The sequence below is a fragment of the Amaranthus tricolor genome, chromosome 3 (assembly GCF_026212465.1).
Source record: "Amaranthus tricolor cultivar Red isolate AtriRed21 chromosome 3, ASM2621246v1, whole genome shotgun sequence".
Taxonomy (NCBI): domain Eukaryota; kingdom Viridiplantae; phylum Streptophyta; class Magnoliopsida; order Caryophyllales; family Amaranthaceae; genus Amaranthus; species Amaranthus tricolor.
Genome location: NC_080049.1, coordinates 6607348 through 6626351, shown reverse-complemented (window position 1 = coordinate 6626351; position 19004 = coordinate 6607348). Strand labels below are relative to the sequence as shown.

At 37.3% G+C, this 19004-nt stretch overlaps 1 protein-coding gene and 1 non-coding gene across 2 annotated transcripts; both read left to right on the top strand.

Annotated features, from left to right (window-relative positions):
* The first annotated feature begins 2508 nt into the window (after nucleotides 1-2508).
* LOC130807291 (uncharacterized) lies at nucleotides 2509-2845 on the top strand. Its single transcript, XM_057672446.1, has one exon. It carries the CDS (start codon nucleotides 2509-2511, stop codon nucleotides 2767-2769), a length of 261 nt encoding a protein of 86 aa, XP_057528429.1. The 3' UTR covers nucleotides 2770-2845.
* Nucleotides 2846-16258: 13413 nt separating this feature from the next.
* On the top strand, nucleotides 16259-16366 carry LOC130809563 (small nucleolar RNA R71). The gene has a single exon (XR_009040865.1). It is a non-coding gene; the product is annotated as a small nucleolar RNA R71 (small nucleolar RNA).
* Nucleotides 16367-19004: the final 2638 nt, after the last annotated feature.

Here is a 19004-nt window from a genome sequence, read left to right as displayed (position 1 = left end):
CTTGTTGGGTCAAATCGCTCTAAAAGTCTTCTAGTCCCTCTTATTTATTTTACTTGTCAATTCCGTTTGATTTGTACTTTATTCTTAATCTATAAATTATAATATAGTCAAGTAAGGTTTTTTTTCTTCGTCTCAATGTAAGGATTATTAATAGCAATTTTTCATATTTTTTTATTAAGCATAATTAGAGATATTACAATATGTTACCTCGACAAGTATGAAAAAGTAGAGACAAGTAAAATGAATAATAGGGAATATTTATTCTGGATATTACAATTTTATCAATTTACACCTACTAATTTAACATTTTCACTCATTTACACTTACTAATCTCGCTTTATCCCATCAAAATTTAAAAACACAACTCTTTTTCTCTCACTTATAGTCCCTTTGACTACCAAAAAAATGGTAAAAAGTATAACTAGACACTTTAGATGAATACGAGAGAGCATATATTAAAAACTTTACATCAAAATGAATCTAATAAAATTTTAAATATGTTTTATTTTCAAATTTATTTTAAAAATCTAATTTAAATTTTTTCACACCTAAAATGAAAAACTTAAAATGAATAAATAAAAAGAAACAAATACAAGAAAATCAAAGGAATAATTTGAATCGTCAAACTAAATAAATAGTCCAGTCAATACAAATTAAAAAAAATAAAATATGAAATTCTTATTTTGAAGTTGGTTCTTTAAAAGAAAAAAAAAAAAAAAAGAAATGCAAGAGGGTTAAGTTCTCAAATTTTGTCTTCCTTTCTATTGCGATTTTTGTGATGATTTCTTGGTTTGAGTGACAATTATGATTTGATGCTCTAATTTCTTGGTATGATTTTTTAATGTTTGGTTATGTTATCTTTGATTATATCCTCTATTTTATTAATCTCCTTTATTGGTGTGATTGTATTATTTTTTTTAAGCATTGATGCTAGATCCGTTTTTTAATACTGAATGGTTGGTGAGATTTCAAATTAGGCCCGAGAACTTTTGAATTGATCATTTGGTAAATCAAGTTTTTGTTAACTAAAAAATTTGAAATTAAATTAAGTCTAAGAAAATTGCTGTTATTTCGAAAAATTTTAAATTAATGTTTGTTATAACATGAATTTGGAATAAAATTAAATTTTTATTTTTTTGTAATTGAAAGTTTGAAACCCACATCATCAACGGGTATATTAGTCTTTTTCTTTGTATTATTCTCCTTTTGTTGTATTATAGCATGTAATAATATAAAATAGAGGAAGTACTTAATCAAGTCTTACCTCAATTGCCACCACTTGCCTAGTACCTGTTAAGAAATTGTTTGTGACCAAATGTTTTAGTGTGGATTTTTCATGTGACACCACGTGCCTTTTTTTAGAGATCTTTTATTGATTTAGTGGGCTATATGATAATGTATCAAAAATACATAGAGAGAAATAGATTTTGAGTAGTCTTTGAGTCTCTTTTATGTACGATCGTGTGAACTCCATTAAAAAAGGAAATTTTGATAGATCGGAAGTGAGTTCTAGTTTTGTGAGTGAAATTTCATTAATTTATTGTTTAACAGTTAATTAAATATATTCTATTTGAAGGAGAGGTTTTCTTACACCATTAAAATTTGTGTTCTTGCATGCTCAGTGTTTTGTCTTGTTTATTTGATAACTCCATTGTCGTGATGTCTAGAACTTTTTATTTTAAGTGGTATCAAAGGTTAGGGTGTTTCGTGGGTTAATTAAGTGAGTGACAGTTTGGATTTAGGTGAAGAAAGAAATAGGTATGGGGCAAATTTTCATACTCTATTTTTTGATTGCAAAACAAAGTTGTTTTGGTTCAGCAAATTGATTAGGCGCTTGAAAAGAAAAATTCAAAATCTCTAGAGAAGAGAAATAGCTAGACACTATAAAGAAGAATATTAAATACATTTTATTTCTCATTTTTTGTCAATTTTAATCCTGCTCACATAGTTTAATACTCCATTTAATTCACTAGTAATGTCTCATTTGCTTTTTGGATATTATTCATCTCTTACTTTTAGTTTGTATTTTGTTATTAACCTATAAGTTAAAACATAGTCCAGTGAAATCTTATTTGATTCGTCTCAATGTAAAAATTATTTATATGAATTTTTTATAATTTTTAATTATGTATAATTAGAGTTATTAATAATTAAATAAGTATATTAGATATAATTTATAAAGCAAATAAGACATTAAAAGTGAATTGGAGTGAGTATTCGTTACAAATTTTCCGTGGGGTCCAATATCCTTAAAAAAACAATCATTTCCAGTAGTAAACCGGGGTACTCTCTTCCAACGGTATTGCGAAAACAATCTGCTACTCTAGCGGTTTTATCCCACACTCCCATCCCATCTATCCGTCTTCTAGCACCCTTTATAAATACACACTTCTATCTACCATCCTCAAATCATCAAACCTGCATCAGAATACAATTCAATCTTACAAATTATTCTATTAAATTAAATTTCCCCAATTTCTTCCTAATTTCACCATTAAAAAAACTACAATGAGTTCAGTAAGAAGTAGATCATGGATAGTAATGGCGGCTGTTGAAGGCATGAAAGATCATGGATATGCAAGATGGAATCATACAATAAGGTCCCTTCAACAATATACTAAGAATAATATCAGATCTTACTCCCAGGCTAAGAAGCTTTCTGGGCCATCTTCATCTGTAATTTCCCAGAATGTTAGGGATCATAAATTGAAACAATCTGAAGAATCTCTTAGAAAAGTTATGTATTTAAGCTGTTGGGGACCTAATTAATCTTTTTCCCCTTTCGTATAGTTGATCATTGTATTGATATAAATATAGTTAAATGAAGATTATATGGTTTAATCTATTTTGTGCGCTTCTTTGCTAATTTGATTTACTATTACACCATTTGGGATTAAAAAAAAGTCACAAATTTGTATTACTTTTTTTTTGAAAGTACAAATTTGTCATACTAATTTTCTTTTATAATTTTCCCAAATTTTAATATTAGTTTATCTAACTAATTTTATGTTTTTTTTTTTTGGCTTATTTTGTTTAATTTTATTTACAGAATTTATAGTCTCCATTTTAATCATTTATTCCTTTTATATCATTTATTTTTTTATCTCATTTTTCATTTAATTTTCTTTTCCACCCTATTTCACTTAGTTTATAAGTTGTGCAAAATAAAAAAAAATAAAAATGTTTTAGAAAATTCAATGACTGACAGGGAGTACAAGTAATAAAAATTGTAGACTTGTAGAGTCATGTACAAAGCCGACTAGAAAAGGAATTCCAAACCAGTAATTGTAGTTATGAATGTGCCCCTAATTTTTATTTTTACTTTGTGGAGTACTACTTACCACTTCAGCATATTCCTCAAGTTTTGTATAGACTTGAGATAAGGATAATGGATACACCAAAGATGTTGATTGAAGATAGCTTTGTCACTATCCTTCTGATCCTTGTTATTTTTTCTTTTATGTTTCTTCCTTTAACTACAGTTAGCTAGCTTAGTCTTATAATCAGAATAGTTAGTTACAAGTTAGTTATTTCTTTTGTTTCTCAGGCTTATATATAAGGCCATTTGTTGTACTATATTGATCTGTTAATAATATGAGAAAGTTTTCTTCTCTTCTTTCATTTGTCTCTATTGATTACATCTAAACATCATAAATGCTATATTGTATTATGGTATCAGAGCAGGAATAAATCCCTGTGTTTTTGAGCCATTTTTTTTTTCAAGAAACTATTTTTTTCTTTCCTTGTGATATCTACCTCAACTTGTCATAAGTCTTGATGCAAAAAACAAAATGTCATTTGTGAATGGAAGTCTGCCTCAACTTGATGAAGGATCCCAAGATGAACGAGCATGAAAACGATGTAATAATATGGTCACAGGTTGGATCATTGCCTCTTTAGAGCGACATAAAGCCAAAAGCATAATGTATTTTAAGATAGCCCATGTATTTGGAGTGATCTTGAAGCAAGGTTTGGTAATCCCTCATTATCTCAAATGTATAGACTTCAAGTACGACTCTTAAATACATTTCAAGAACCCAATATGAGTGTAGCAGAATACTTTACTAGAGTAAAGTTTCTATGGGACGAGATAGATGATCTTAGACCTTTACTTGTTTGCACTTGCAACCCCACTAACAATTTTTTGAAGATTCAACAAGATCAGAGAGTTATGGCATTCTTGATGAAATTAGACCCTCAGTTCAACCAAGCCAAATCCAATCTTCTTATGAGTAAAGATCTCCCTGATGTTAGTGATGTATATTGCATGTTATTACAAGAGGAAAGCCACAAAGATTTTAACAAAAATGACACTACTTTGGAACCTATGACCTTGGCTGCTGATAAATGGAAGACCTCTCATCACATTAAACCCAACCATAATGGAAGAAGACCTTATTTTTGTGACCACTGCAAGATTGCAGGACACAGTATCAGTAGGTGCTTCAAACTACATGGCTACCCTAACAAAGGCAAACCAAATCCCACCAAAAAATACGCTGCCCTTGCTCAAAATGAGGAATGCACAGAAAATTCTACTACAAGTAATCAATTCAGATTAATAAGTGAACAATATACTAATCTTCTTTCCCTTCTTGGCAGTAAAGAAAGTGCCATAGATGAACAAGTTGCTTAAGCTAGTTCAACTCATCTCGTAGGTCCTCTTATTTTACTCTCTAATTCTTTACTCAGTGGATTGTGGATAGGGGTTCAACTGATCATATCTGTAATGATTTACATTATTCACAAATATTAAAGATATATCTATATCTCAGCATAAAATCACAATAGCAGATGGTACAAAGCATGGAGTCAGTAAAGAAGGAGATGCTGCATTATGTACTGATATATTGCTAAACGATGTCCTTTTGTTCCTACATTTCATTTTAATTTAATATCCTTGCATAAGATTTGTTTGGATATGGGTGTCAATATTGCTTTTTCTCAACATTCTTGTTTCCTTTAGGATCCCTTAAAGAAAATCTCTTTGCATCTTGGTAATAATGCACAAGGCATGTATTATACACTAGTTAAAAACCACTTTGCTGCCTCCAAGAATCATGCGTGTCAACTTTATGATCCATTCTACTGGTCAAACATCTCTTGTACACTCAAAGTCTATGCTTGAACATGCTAAGCTATGGCATTTGAGACTATGTCATGCACCTTTCTCAAAGCTCAAAACTCTTTTCCTGGATATAGATGTAAATGGCATTAAAAAATCCTTGATTTGTACTATTTGCCCAGCTTCAAGACAAACTAGACTTCCTTTTCATGATAGCTACATCAAATCTACTCATATTTTTTATCTTCTACATCTCGATATATGGGGTCCATATCCTCATAAGACACATACTGATTGTAATTTTTGCTTGACTATTGTGGATGATTTTAGTAGACTAACTTGGGTGTACTTGCTAAAAAACAAATCAAATTGTGTTGACATGGTTAAACACTTGTTTGCTTTTATACAAAATCAATATTATATGTGTGTTAAAGTTGTTCGCACTGACAATGCATAGCAGCTTTTAAAGGTAATATGTTAGCCTTATTTCAACAGCTAGGTATTGAACACCAAAAGAGTTGTAGGGACACACCCCAGCAAAATGGGGTAGTTGAACGGAAGCATAAACATCTTTTAGAAACAGCTCGAGCCTTATACTTCCAATCTAATGTTCCACCTCAGTTTTGGGGTGAATGCGTTTTATGTGTCGTTTACATCATTAATCGCCTACCTCTCAAGTGTTTACAAAATATATCACCTAATCATAAATTCTTTGGCAAGCCACCTAATATAACTCATTTGCGAGCTTTTAGCTGCCTCTGTTACGTGTCTACACTTAAAGAAGGATGAACTAAATTTAAACCAAGAGCACACTCATGTGTTTTCCTTGGCTACCCCTATGCACAGAAAGCATACAAAGTCTATGACCTAGCCACTAAAAAGTTCATTATTACTAGAGATGTGATCTTTTATGAGAAAAACTTCCCTTTTCATCAAACAATTTTAAGTACTTCCCCTTTTTCAACCTTTTACTTACCCTCTAGTACTATTCCTGACATACTCCCTTTCTGTGACTTCCCTCTTTATAATCCTTCCTCTAGACATCCAACCAATACTCCAGACTTACCTACTGGTAGGTCGTTTTGCTACCAAAAATAATTCCTAATTCACCTAACTAGTATAGTTGGGTAAGTAGGGTCGAACCACTGTGGAAGGACAAGTAAAATCACAAGTTGAACCAAGTTCACTAACGCTAACAATCAAATGTTGGAAATTTTTGTTTATCTAATATAATGCAAAAACAAGAGATGAATGAAATTCAATAATTAAAAACCTAGGGCTAAGAAGGATTCACTATGCATCGATCATGATTCATGAACAATAATTGGGATAGGAATGAATATAGGCGAAGGAATGTGTTGCTCTCGCAAACAAATTCGACAATCAAACAATAAAAGAAGCTATCGCGATTAAAGCTTAACTGTTCAAAGAAGGAAATCTTTCACTCAAACTCACAACTTTCGCTTATAGAATTGAGTGAATAAAACTTGCAAATTGGCCAAACATGCAATCAATACAAAACCTATCAATTGAATCACCTAGACAAACCGAGTTTAAATCCTAAAATCAAACAAAAATCATGATCTTTTGCATAGTTTCACCAAGCCCTAGCAATAAAACTACTCACTACGCATATTAAAACTAACAAGAGATTCAAGAATGAAATTCATGGGGGACATTAAATTCAAACTTAATGGAGAGATAATCATGCAAGGATAACGATGATAAACGAGAACAAGAAATTAGGATTGAAAGAAAATACCTTTAATATAATTAAAATTACAAATTCCGATTGTTGAATTACAATCTTCCAAAGCAAGAAATAATAGAAATCCCCATTGATATCAAATCCTAAGGAAAAGAAAAAAAAAACCAGAGAAAAAAAAGCGTGCCCTAAAATTCCCTTCAAATGCTATATATATCTCCTTCCAAAAAGATCGGAGGTTACCGGAAGTTACAAAAAAAAATAACCGCTGGACCCGACCGGGTATGAAGAAACCCGCCCGGGTACGAGGCAAAGCCAAATCTCAAAGACCAAAGATTTTCTAAGTTTTGGAACAGACCCGGCCGGGTATGAGGAAACCAGCCCGGGTTTGAGAGGTTCACCCGGCCGGGTCTGTGGATACCCGCCCGGGTCCGTGTGATAGCATTTCTGCCAAAAAAAACCTCTTCAAAAATCTTCTAAGTATTGGATGCTGACCCGGCCGGGTATGTGGAAACCCGCCCGGGTGCGTGTCTTTGTCAGCACAAAATTGATACTTCGAGTAGCTTACGACCTTTCAACTTGCAAATCTCGCTCCGAGGGTCGATTCCTGGCCTAATTAGAGCTTTATTCCTACAAAACAGATGGGAAACAAACACTCCAACCAAGTATAAAAACCAATGGAAAAATGAAGCATAATACGCGAGAAATGCTATGAAAATGCAATGGGGGAATGGTAAGAAATAGTATATAAAACATGCACATCAAACTCCCCCGAGCCGAACCTTTGCTTGTCCTCAAGCAAACAGGACAAGGTTCTAAGAATAAAAGTATGCTTCACCCTATAAAAGCAACATCGCAGAGCACTTGTGATCACATCCTCTCAATCAAAGCATCCAATTAATTCAATACCGATCCAAGAGTGAAATATCATATAAGCAAATTCAAGCCTTATCACTGAGGAATAACGAGGAATCAAGGTAAGAGTTCTCACGGTGGACACTCCTCTATTTGTGGCGAGTATAAAATGTACTCGATCGCTCTCCGCCCATAAATATGCAAAAGATGTGCATATGAATCAGTTTTTTGTAGCCTAAAATGCTAATAAGGCACCCTCCCATCTCAACAACACTCATGTGTTTAAAGGGTAGATAATGTCACTTAGCCTATAAAGGTCGACTCGAAATGCATCACATACTCTCAGATCTTGGCAAGGTACTAAGTCGAGGAAGCACATATAACTGCACGATTATCAAGAAGGTCTTTATTGGGCTTGTAGTGAGGTTTTGGGTCAAAGGTAGGATCAAATTTGGAAATATTCGGGCTGGAAGTCTATTTTAGGGGAGCATAATCTAAAAAGTAACGTAGCCTAAAGATGAGGCTAAAACAACTCCAAATAACTTCAACTCATAACTACCGAACCAACCCAACTAATGGAAAGCACCGTCATATCATCATTAATCGATAAGAGATTTACAACTTGCAAAGGCGAAAATGTACAATAAAATAAAAGATGTGAGACAAATTTTACTCCCTTTTTTTTTTTTTTTTTTTTTTTTTTTTTTTTTGAAACTACATAAATATGAATAATGAGAAGATGACAACGTATGACAAACCAAGAGGGTTTTTCTCTACTCTTCCCTTTTTTTTTTTTAATTTTATTTTATTTTTTTTTTTTTATTTTTTTATTTTTTTTATTTTTTTTAGAAATTAAATTGAACAATGAAGAAGATGATGATATATGACAAACTAGATAAGCACACTCCAACAATGAGGAAATAATCAACCTAACTTAAGTACCCCATGCACGTAAATGTGAGCCAGATGACAGAATATATACCGCCCACTAACTAACAAATTGCTCCCCCAAGCTAGACTTGGGTTGATCAAATAGGGTCAAAAGGTTTATAATGCGGATAGTTATGAAAGAAAATGTAGGGCTTAAAATAAAGGATCATATGGCAATTTATGTCTTCTGAAATAATGTGGCATGGCTTTTAACAAATGAACGCCTTCTATCATGCTCATCATGCGATTACACAGCTAACAAGACCAGTACCAAGCCAAGATGGAGATCAGCGACACACCAGGAACTAATCACTCAAGAAGAAAATAGGAAGATAAAAATCAAAATCCAAGTCCTTACAAGGTAAACTCTTCCTTGTTCCAAACAACAGGTAATAAAGCTCAAAAATACAAGTTTCAATAATACCCAGGAATCGGAAAAGGAATCCAACAGTCTGCAATGACCGGTCTCAGTAATCACATGTGTTAAAAATTTTTCAACCATAGGGTACAGGGAAACATACTTTGTCAAGAATCCAAAGGGGTATCGAAGGAGAAAGAAATACATTACAACTAAGAAAACAATACAGTATTTTTGGTCACATGTAAACTCCCACTCCTAATGAGTGGTACAAACCATGCAACAATCCTAACAAAGCAGTAAAAACACTCAAGGATAAATTATGGAAAGAGTGGGGAAGATCTCACCACTAAACTTCCTAATGCAAGCTGAAGTACAGAAAATCATTACGTTATCCAAAGTGGGACTTGCAAAAGAACCTGCAAAAAGGAGAGAAACAACCAACTCCGACCAAAACAACTACACTAAAAGCAATAGAATATACAAGAGAGTAAGCCAAAGCAGCAATCAAGACCCCCCCCCCAAGCTAAATCAAGCACTGTCCTCAGAGTTTGAGAGGGCGGCAAGAGCCTACTAACCCATGGGGTCAAAGCCATCATCCTGCTGCTCATCATCATCGTCATCCTCCTGATAGGTAGGAGGGGGGAAATACCAATCAGGATACTGAACGTCGGCATGAAAATGACCTTGTTGATGATGGTAATCAAGCAGTGGTCGAAAGGCAGCCTGGGATTGGAGCTCGAAGTGAGTGAATCGAGCGTCCAAAGAGGTCAATTGGGCGGCCATTTGCTGCTGAGATAATTGCATAGCATTGAAATTGTCAATCATGAGCTGTTCAAAAGGGGAGTACCCTTGGGGAGCCACCGGGGATGGTCCCAGCGGAGGTCCCGCACGAGCTCCGGAGGACTCAGCAGGGAAAGCCGCAGGAAATAAGTAATGAGCCCGGTTGGGCTCCAAAGATGGTAAATCCTCTGTCGGCATATCAATATAAAACGGGGGACGAGAATGAATTTTCCACCGAAAACCCCCCTGACTACCCTCCACCAAATAGCCACATTGACCTAGGTGCTGTAAAGATAATAAACAATCAGCACTCACAACCTCATCATCAGGAATTTGAAATTTAGTCGCGATGCGAGTAACCAAACCCCCAATAACAACATCCTGGCTCGAAGAAATAGCATGGCGGGAAATGGATAACAGGTGTTTCCAAAGAAAAACAGGGATGTTAATATTGATGTCTGTATTTCCCGCCAAGAAATACCTAGCTAAGATGTTTAAATCCAAACTACGAGCGGAGTGATGATCGGCTCGACCAAACAAACATGAACTAAAGAATTTCAGACACACACGCACACATGGATGTTGAACTTGATTAATATGCAAGTGTGACATGTTAACATTGGTCAAACAAGTTAATCGGCGAAATAGATCACATGCCTCACCCCCTTGGGGTATTCGCAAATCTCCTCCCGTAGGGAGGCTAAAACATTTAGCTAATTGCGAAACGGTCAAGGAAAAATTCCGGTTGAGCAGCCGAAACCGCAACTTAGGTTTGCTCCTATCACTAATATCTTCCCACAATGAACTCACAAATTCTAAAGTAAGATGCTCATGAGTATTATGACATGCATTAAACAAAGTAGATAAACCAAGAGAAGCAAATAAATCGCGTGTGGGTTCGAGTATACCTAATCGTTCGAGTGCTGAACGATCGATCCACTTAGATGACACAATGCGACCTTTGAGATGTTGAAATTTTTGTCGCTGATCTTCACTGCAGAAAATAACGTCGGGAAAATCCTCATCGCGCTCAATGGCTGGAACGATGGGTTGTGAGGTAGACCCCGAAGCGCGTGCCCGCTTGCTTGCCATTACACTCCCGGTTTTTTTTTTTTTTTTTTTTTTTTTTTTTTTTTTTTATTTTTTTTTTAAGAAATTGATGGGAGGATGGGGAGAATTAAGGAATGGGTAAGAAGAGAGTAGTAGGAATTTTGCTAATGGAGTTTGAGGGTGAAAAATAAAAATATAAAAAGAGAAATGTGAAAAGATGGAGATTTGAAGGAATGGAGGAATTGAAGAAGAAAAAAAATTAGTGAATGGAAAAGGCAATGAGAAGAGGAAGAGGATGGTGAAATTTTTAGGTATGTTTGATGAAGGAAAAATGGAGATTTGAAGAAAGAGATTTAGGAAAGTTGAGAGTAATGGAGGAAGAGAGAGAAATTGATGGAGGAAAAAGATGAAGTGGTGAGTGAATTGGAATGAGGGAGAGGAAAGAAAGAAAAAAAAAAAAAATATAAACGGTGAGGGAATGGACCGGACCCGGGCGGGTGAGTGAAGCCCCGGGCGGGTACGGGAGGAAAAACTGGTTGGTGAGAAGGAGAAACCCGGGCGGGTCCGTGTGTTGTAACTTTTTGCTTCCTTTTTTTTTTTTTTTTTTTTTTTTTTTTTTTTTTGAAATTGATGTGAACTAACAAATCGGGTTACCTCCCGACAAGTGCTGGTTTTTAAGGTCCCGCACGACCCTCTTGTTCAACCCCCTTAAGAGCAGGTAAAAGGATGAAGGTGGATAACCTCTATCATACCAACAACATGTCCTTCATAGTAAAGCTTTAAACGTTGTCCATTGACCTTGAAAGTATCACCTTTCTCATTTTGTAATTCCACGGAACCGAACTTATTCACCTTAGTAACTAAGAAAGGACCACACCATCTAGACTTGAGCTTGCCGGGGAAAAGCTTGAGTCGAGAATTGAACAATAACACCTTATCTCCCGCTGCAAACTCTCTTGGAAGGATCTTCTTATCATGCCATTTCTTAGTTTTCTCCTTGTAAATCCGAGCACTATCATAGGCGGACAACCGAAACTCATCCAGCTCATTAAGTTGAAGAAGCCTCTTCTCCCCTGCTAGCTTGTTATCCATGTTAAGCTCGCGAATCGCCCAATGAGCTTTGTACTCTAGCTCGACGGGAAGATGACAGGATTTTCCGTACACAAGCCGATATGGGGAAGTGCCAATAGGTGTTTTGAAAGCTGTTCTGTAGGCCCAAAGCGTGTCATCAAGCTTCATACTCCAATCTTTCCTAGACTTTGCAACCACCTTTTCTAGTATAGATTTGATCTCGCGGTTGGAAATCTCAACTTGACCGCTTGTTTGGGGATGGTATGCAAGTCCAGTACGATGATAAACTCCATACTTCTTGAGAAGAGAATCTAACTTTCGTTCATGAAAATGCGAACCACCATCACTAATGAGAGCTCTGGGGACCCCAAATCTCGGAAATATAACCTTGCTTAAAAGCCGGATGACCACCTTAGAATCATTGGTGGGAGATGCGATTGCTTCGACCCACTTAGAGACATAGTCGACGGCAACCAAAATGTAGCAATTTCCATTAGAAGATGGGAAAGGTCCCATATAATCGACACCCCAAACGTCAAAAATTTCGACCTCAAGAATACCGGTTTGGGGCATCTCATGCCGCCTCGAAATGTTGCCGGTCCTCTGGCAAGAATCACATGACATAACAAAAGACTGAGCATCCTTGAACATCGTGGGCCAAAAGAAACCAGACTCATTCAGCTTGCGAACGGTTTTATCTGGGCCATGATGTCCCCCATAGGGTGAGCTGTGGCAGCGCTGGAGGATCCCATGGACCTCCCACTCAGGAATGCACCTGCGATAAATTCCATCTGCACACTCACGGAAAAGAAAAGGATCATCCCAAAAATAATATCTAACATCATGCAAGAACCTTTTCTTTTGTTGGTAGGACAAATCAGGAGGCAAAATGCCGCCTACCAAATAGTTAGCATAATCCGCAAACCACGGACCCTGTGATGTGACTGCAAATAACTGATCATCAGGAAATGAATCGTCAATAGAGGAGGAGATCTTACCATCGTCATACCTGATTCTCGACAGGTGGTCTGCAACTACATTCTCTGCTCCTTTCTTATCACGAATCTCAATATCGAACTCTTGAAGTAAGAGAATCCACCTGATAAGCCTTGGTTTGGCTTCCTTCTTAGCAAGAAGGTACTTTAAAGCTGCATGGTCAGTATAAACAATAACCTTGGAACCAAGAAGATATGATCTAAATTTTTCTAAGGCATAAACAACAGCTAAGAGTTCCTTCTCTGTGGTGGCGTAGTTGACCTGAGCCTCATCCAAAGTCTTGCTAGCATAATAAATGGCATGCAAGACCTTGTCCTTCCTTTGACCGAGCACAGCTCCAACCGCAAAATCGCTAGCATCGCACATAATCTCGAACGGGAGTTCCCAGTCTGGAGGGCGAATGATGGGTGCGGTTATGAGAGCTTGCTTTATCCTGTTAAAAGACTCAACACACTTCTCAGTAAAGTCGAATGGCGCATCTTTAAGAAGAAGTTGGGTTAGAGGTTTAGCAATTTTAGAGAAATCTTGAATAAAGCGGCGGTAAAACCCCGCATGACCAAGAAAACTCCTTACCCCTTTCACATTGACTGGTTGTGGTAATTGCTCAATCACCTGTACCTTGGCTCGATCTACCTGTATGCCCTTATCAGAAACAATGTGGCCAAGAACCACACCTTCAGTCACCATAAAGTGACACTTCTCCCAATTTAAAACCAAATTACATTCTTCACATCTTTTCAAAACTTTAGTGAGATTAGTCAAACAAGAGTCAAAAGAACTACCATACACACTAAAGTCATCCATAAAAACTTCCATGATAGACTCAATGAAATGAGAAAAAATGCTCATCATGCAACGCTGAAAAGTAGCTGGTGCATTACATAACCCAAATGGCATTCTACGATATGCAAAAGTACCATAAGGGCAAGTGAATGTTGTCTTCTCTTGGTCGTCAGGATGAATGGGAATTTGGAAGAATCCAGAATAACCATCCAAATAACAAAAATATTTATGACAAGCTAACCTTTCTAGCATTTGATCAATGAAGGGGAGAGGGAAATGATCTTTATGAGTAGCTAAATTCAGTCTCCTGTAATCAATGCACATGCGCCAACCAGTGACAGTTCTAGTGGGAATTAATTCATTTTTATCATTTTTAACAACAGTCATCCCACCCTTTTTTGGAACCACTTGCACAGGACTTACCCACTTAGATGCAGCTATAGGAAAAATAATGCCTGCGTCAAGCAGTTTCAAAACCTCACTTTTCACTACTTCTTGCATGTTGGGGTTTAAGCGCCTTTGTGGTTGAATACAAGGCTTATGACCTTCTTCTAAATGAATCCTATGCATGCAAAAGTCGGGACTAATACCTTTCAAATCATCAACACTATACCCAATGGCCTTCTTATGAGTTTTCAGAACATCCAAAAGTTGGGAAAGTTGGGCATCATTGAGTGTAGTGCTGACGATGACAGGATGGAGCTCTTTCTCATCAAGAAAAACATACCTAAGATGTGAAGGGAGAGGTTTTAGTTCAGGCTTCTTTACTTCAACTTGGCATATAGGCCGAACTAACCTCTGCACTCTCTTGCTCTCGCTGTGACTAAGCTCTTCATTACAAAGAGCTTGTTCAATAGCATCAACTTCAGTCTTCCAAATGCTAGCATCACCTGTAGAAGATTCAAGACAAAGAACGGCCTCCAAAGGATCTTTCATAAGAGTTAGGGGCAAGTTATCATAACAAATCACATCAACTACATCAATAGCATAGCATTTTTCCTCAAGCATGGGACTTTTCAAAGCATTGCTCAAATTGAAAGTTACATTGTCGTCCCCCACAGAAAGTGTAAGTCTACCATTTTTCACATCAATTACTGCTCCTGCCGTATGAAGGAAAGGTCTTCCTAAAATAATAGGAATTTGTCGATCTTCCTCCATGTCAAGAACAACAAAATCAACAGGGATATAAAACTTACCTACCCTGACAGGGACGTCCTCTAAAATACCCAAAGGATATTTAACAGAACGGTCGGCCATTTGTAAAGTAATGTTAGTAACTTTTAGATCACCCATTTTCAATTTAGAACAGACAGAAAAAGGCATCACACTGACACTAGCTCCTAAATCACATAAAGCTTTATCAATAAATAATGTTCCAATGTGACAGGGGATGGAAAAACTACCAGGATCTTTCAGTTTTGGAGGGGATTTATTTTGTAGCAAAGCACTGCATTGTTCAGTAAAAGCAACTGTTTCTACTTCACTAAAAGCTCTTTTCCTAGTCAAAATGTCTTTCATGAATTTAGCATAAGCAGGCACTTGTGTGATTAATTCAGTAAAAGGAACTGTTACCTGCAAATTCTTCACTACCTCCAAGAACTTACCGAACTGCTTGTCGAGTTTGTGCTTCACTTGGCGGTTGGGAAAAGGAAGTTTGATGGGAGGCACTTGCAATGCCTCATCTTTCGCTTTCTCCTTCTCTTGCACTGCCTCAGAAGATGCTTCATTAGTACTCGTTTCAGAAGTGCTCTCATCTTTCGAGTTTGACTCTCCCTCTTGAGGCATGGGTGGCTCATCATAACTCATCCCGCTTCTTGTAGTGATTGCATTGGCGGTCTCCTTTCCATGTGGTTGAGTGGGTTGGCCAGGTAATGCTCCAGCCTGTCTAGAGGAGCTAGATGCAGCTAATTGAGCGACTTGAGTTTCAAGCATCTTATTATGAGTACTGAGTTGCTCGAGCTGTTTGGCCATTTGAGCCATCATGGTTTTCAGTTCCCCTAATTCGGATTGGGGTTGTTGGTTCTGAAATTGCTGCTGTTGATGGCCTTGAGGAGGCCTTTGGAAACCGGGTGGTCCTTGATTGGGCTGATATTGCTGATGTTGCCCATATTGTTGTTGTGGTGCTTGTGGTGGATAGTGTTGTTGTTGAGGATTTAACACATTATTGCTGCGATATGACAAGTTAGGATGATTTCGAACTCCAGGATAGTAGCTATTGTTGTTGAAAGGAGGACGAGCTTGAAAAGCATTGACTTGCTCTGGCACTCCCATAGCTCCATTGGGATTTACAGAACACTCCATTAGAGAATGACCATGTACACCGCAATAATCACAAGCAACTCCACCTTGGCTAGAGGTAGCCATAGCATTGACGGGCATAGATGTATTAGCATTCATGCGCATCCCATCGATCTTCTCATTCAAAGCTGAAATTTGTGATGATAGAAGGGAATAGGTTTCAACTTCATGTTTCCCCTTCCTTGGTGCTTGAGCTGCGCGCCTAGATGAGCTATTCCATTGATTTTCAGCAAGAGTATCCAAGAGTGAAATAGCCTCAGAAGTTTGTTTGTTCATGAAAGAGCCGCCAGCTGCACCATCTACCATCCTCTTAGTCTCATTATCAAGACCATTATAAAATGATTGCATAAGAAATTCCTTCTCAATACCGTGATGTGGGCACATATATTGGTAATCTTTGAATCTCTCCCACGCATCATGAAAAGTTTCCCCCGCATCTTGTGAGAAACTATAGAGCTTAACTCTGTAGTCGTGAGTCTTATAACCGGGATAATACTTCACTAAGAAAGCATCAGACAATTGCGCCCAAGTAGTAATGGTGTTGGGAAGAGAGTTATACCAACGTTGAGCCTTGCCCGCCAAAGAGAAACGAAAAAGGTATAAGTAGAGCTCGTCGTCAGTCATCCCAGTAATCTTTTGTAGAGAACATGCTTGAAGGAATTTCTGCAGATGATCAACGGGTTCTTCATTGTCAAGACCATAAAACTGATTTCCTGTGATCATATTCATAACATGGGATTTGATGTCAAAGTTTCCAGCATTAGTAGTCGGCATCCTAATCCCCGCGGTAACATTGCTAGCCTTGGGCTGTGTAGACTGCCTAAGAGTTCTCTCGGGAGCCTGAGCCGCCATGTCAAGAGATTGAGAGGCTTGTTTACGAGCCTCCGCTCTCCTTTTCTTTGCACTTGCGTGTGTTCTACGAGCAGTTGCCTCGACTTTAGGATCAAAAAGCAAAGGTTGCTTGTTGGTGCTCCTGGTCATGCACAAAAACACTAGAACAAACGTAAATACACTCGAAGAACAGTTGTTCCTCGAGTGGGTTAGCAAAAGCAAACGCTAAATTCAAAAAGTAAAATTGTTGCCCCTCCCCGGCAACGGCGCCAAATTTTTGGTAGGTCGTTTTGCTACCAAAAATAATTCCTAATTCACCTAACTAGTATAGTTGGGTAAGTAGGGTCGAACCACTGTGGAAGGACAAGTAAAATCACAAGTTGAACCAAGTTCACTAACGCTAACAATCAAATGTTGGAAATTTTTGTTTATCTAATATAATGCAAAAACAAGAGATGAATGAAATTCAATAATTAAAAACCTAGGGCTAAGAAGGATTCACTATGCATCGATCATGATTCATGAACAATAATTGGGATAGGAATGAATATAGGCGAAGGAATGTGTTGCTCTCGCAAACAAATTCGACAATCAAACAATAAAAGAAGCTATCGCGATTAAAGCTTAACTGTTCAAAGAAGGAAATCTTTCACTCAAACTCGCAACTTTCGCTTATAGAATTGAGTGAATAAAACTTGCAAATTGGCCAAACATGCAATCAATACAAAACCTATCAATTGAATCACCTAGACAAACCGAGTTTAAATCCTAAAATCAAACAAAAATCATGATCTTTTGCATAGTTTCACCAAGCCCTAGCAATAAAACTACTCACTACGCATATTAAAACTAACAAGAGATTCAAGAATGAAATTCATGGGGGACATTAAATTCAAACTTAATGGAGAGATAATCATGCAAGGATAACGATGATAAACGAGAACAAGAAATTAGGATTGAAAGAAAATACCTTTAATATAATTAAAATTACAAATTCCGATTGTTGAATTACAATCTTCCAAAGCAAGAAATAATAGAAATCCCCATTGATATCAAATCCTAAGGAAAAGAAAAAAAAAACCAGAGAAAAAAAAGCGTGCCCTAAAATTCCCTTCAAATGCTATATATATCTCCTTCCAAAAAGATCGGAGGTTACCGGAAGTTACAAAAAAAAATAACCGCTGGACCCGACCGGGTATGAAGAAACCCGCCCGGGTACGAGGCAAAGCCAAATCTCAAAGACCAAAGATTTTCTAAGTTTTGGAACAGACCCGGCCGGGTATGAGGAAACCAGCCCGGGTTTGAGAGGTTCACCCGGCCGGGTCTGTGGATACCCGCCCGGGTCCGTGTGATAGCATTTCTGCCAAAAAAAACCTCTTCAAAAATCTTCTAAGTATTGGATGCTGACCCGGCCGGGTATGTGGAAACCCGCCCGGGTGCGTGTCTTTGTCAGCACAAAATTGATACTTCGAGTAGCTTACGACCTTTCAACTTGCAAATCTCGCTCCGAGGGTCGATTCCTGGCCTAATTAGAGCTTTATTCCTACAAAACAGATGGGAAACAAACACTCCAACCAAGTATAAAAACCAATGGAAAAATGAAGCATAATACGCGAGAAATGCTATGAAAATGCAATGGGGGAATGGTAAGAAATAGTATATAAAACATGCACATCACCTACCCCACCTCATGATAATCCAACCTCTCCCAATCCCCCTTTTAATACTACTATTGATGCTCCATGTCCTACACCATTATCACCTACTGCTAACATTCTTCTACGAAGATCATCTAGGACCTTAAGGCCCCCTGCTCATTTATTTAACTATATTTGTAATCTTGTTTGTTCTTCCTCATTGCCTAATGATTCTCAAGTTTTTTTTGGCAAAAAAGTCACAATGGTATGAACCCAATACTTATAAAGATGCAGCTCAACACACTGTTTGGCAAACTGCTATGCAACAAGAACTGAAAGCTTTGGATGAGAATAACACCTGAGAGTTAATATCTTTACCTCATGGCAAGAAAGCTATTGGTTCTAAATGGGTCTATAAAGTTAAGCTCCGTTTAGATGGTAGTCTGGAGCGCAATAAGGCAAGACTTTTTGCCAAAGGGCATCACTAACAACATGGCATAGACTTCCAAGAGACATTTTCTCCAGTTGTTCGATTCACCACAGTCATGTCTTATTGCTCTCGCTGTCCATCGCCATTGGCCCTTATTCCAACTTGATGTGAACAACGATTTCCTGCATGGAGATCTTCATGAAGATGTGTTT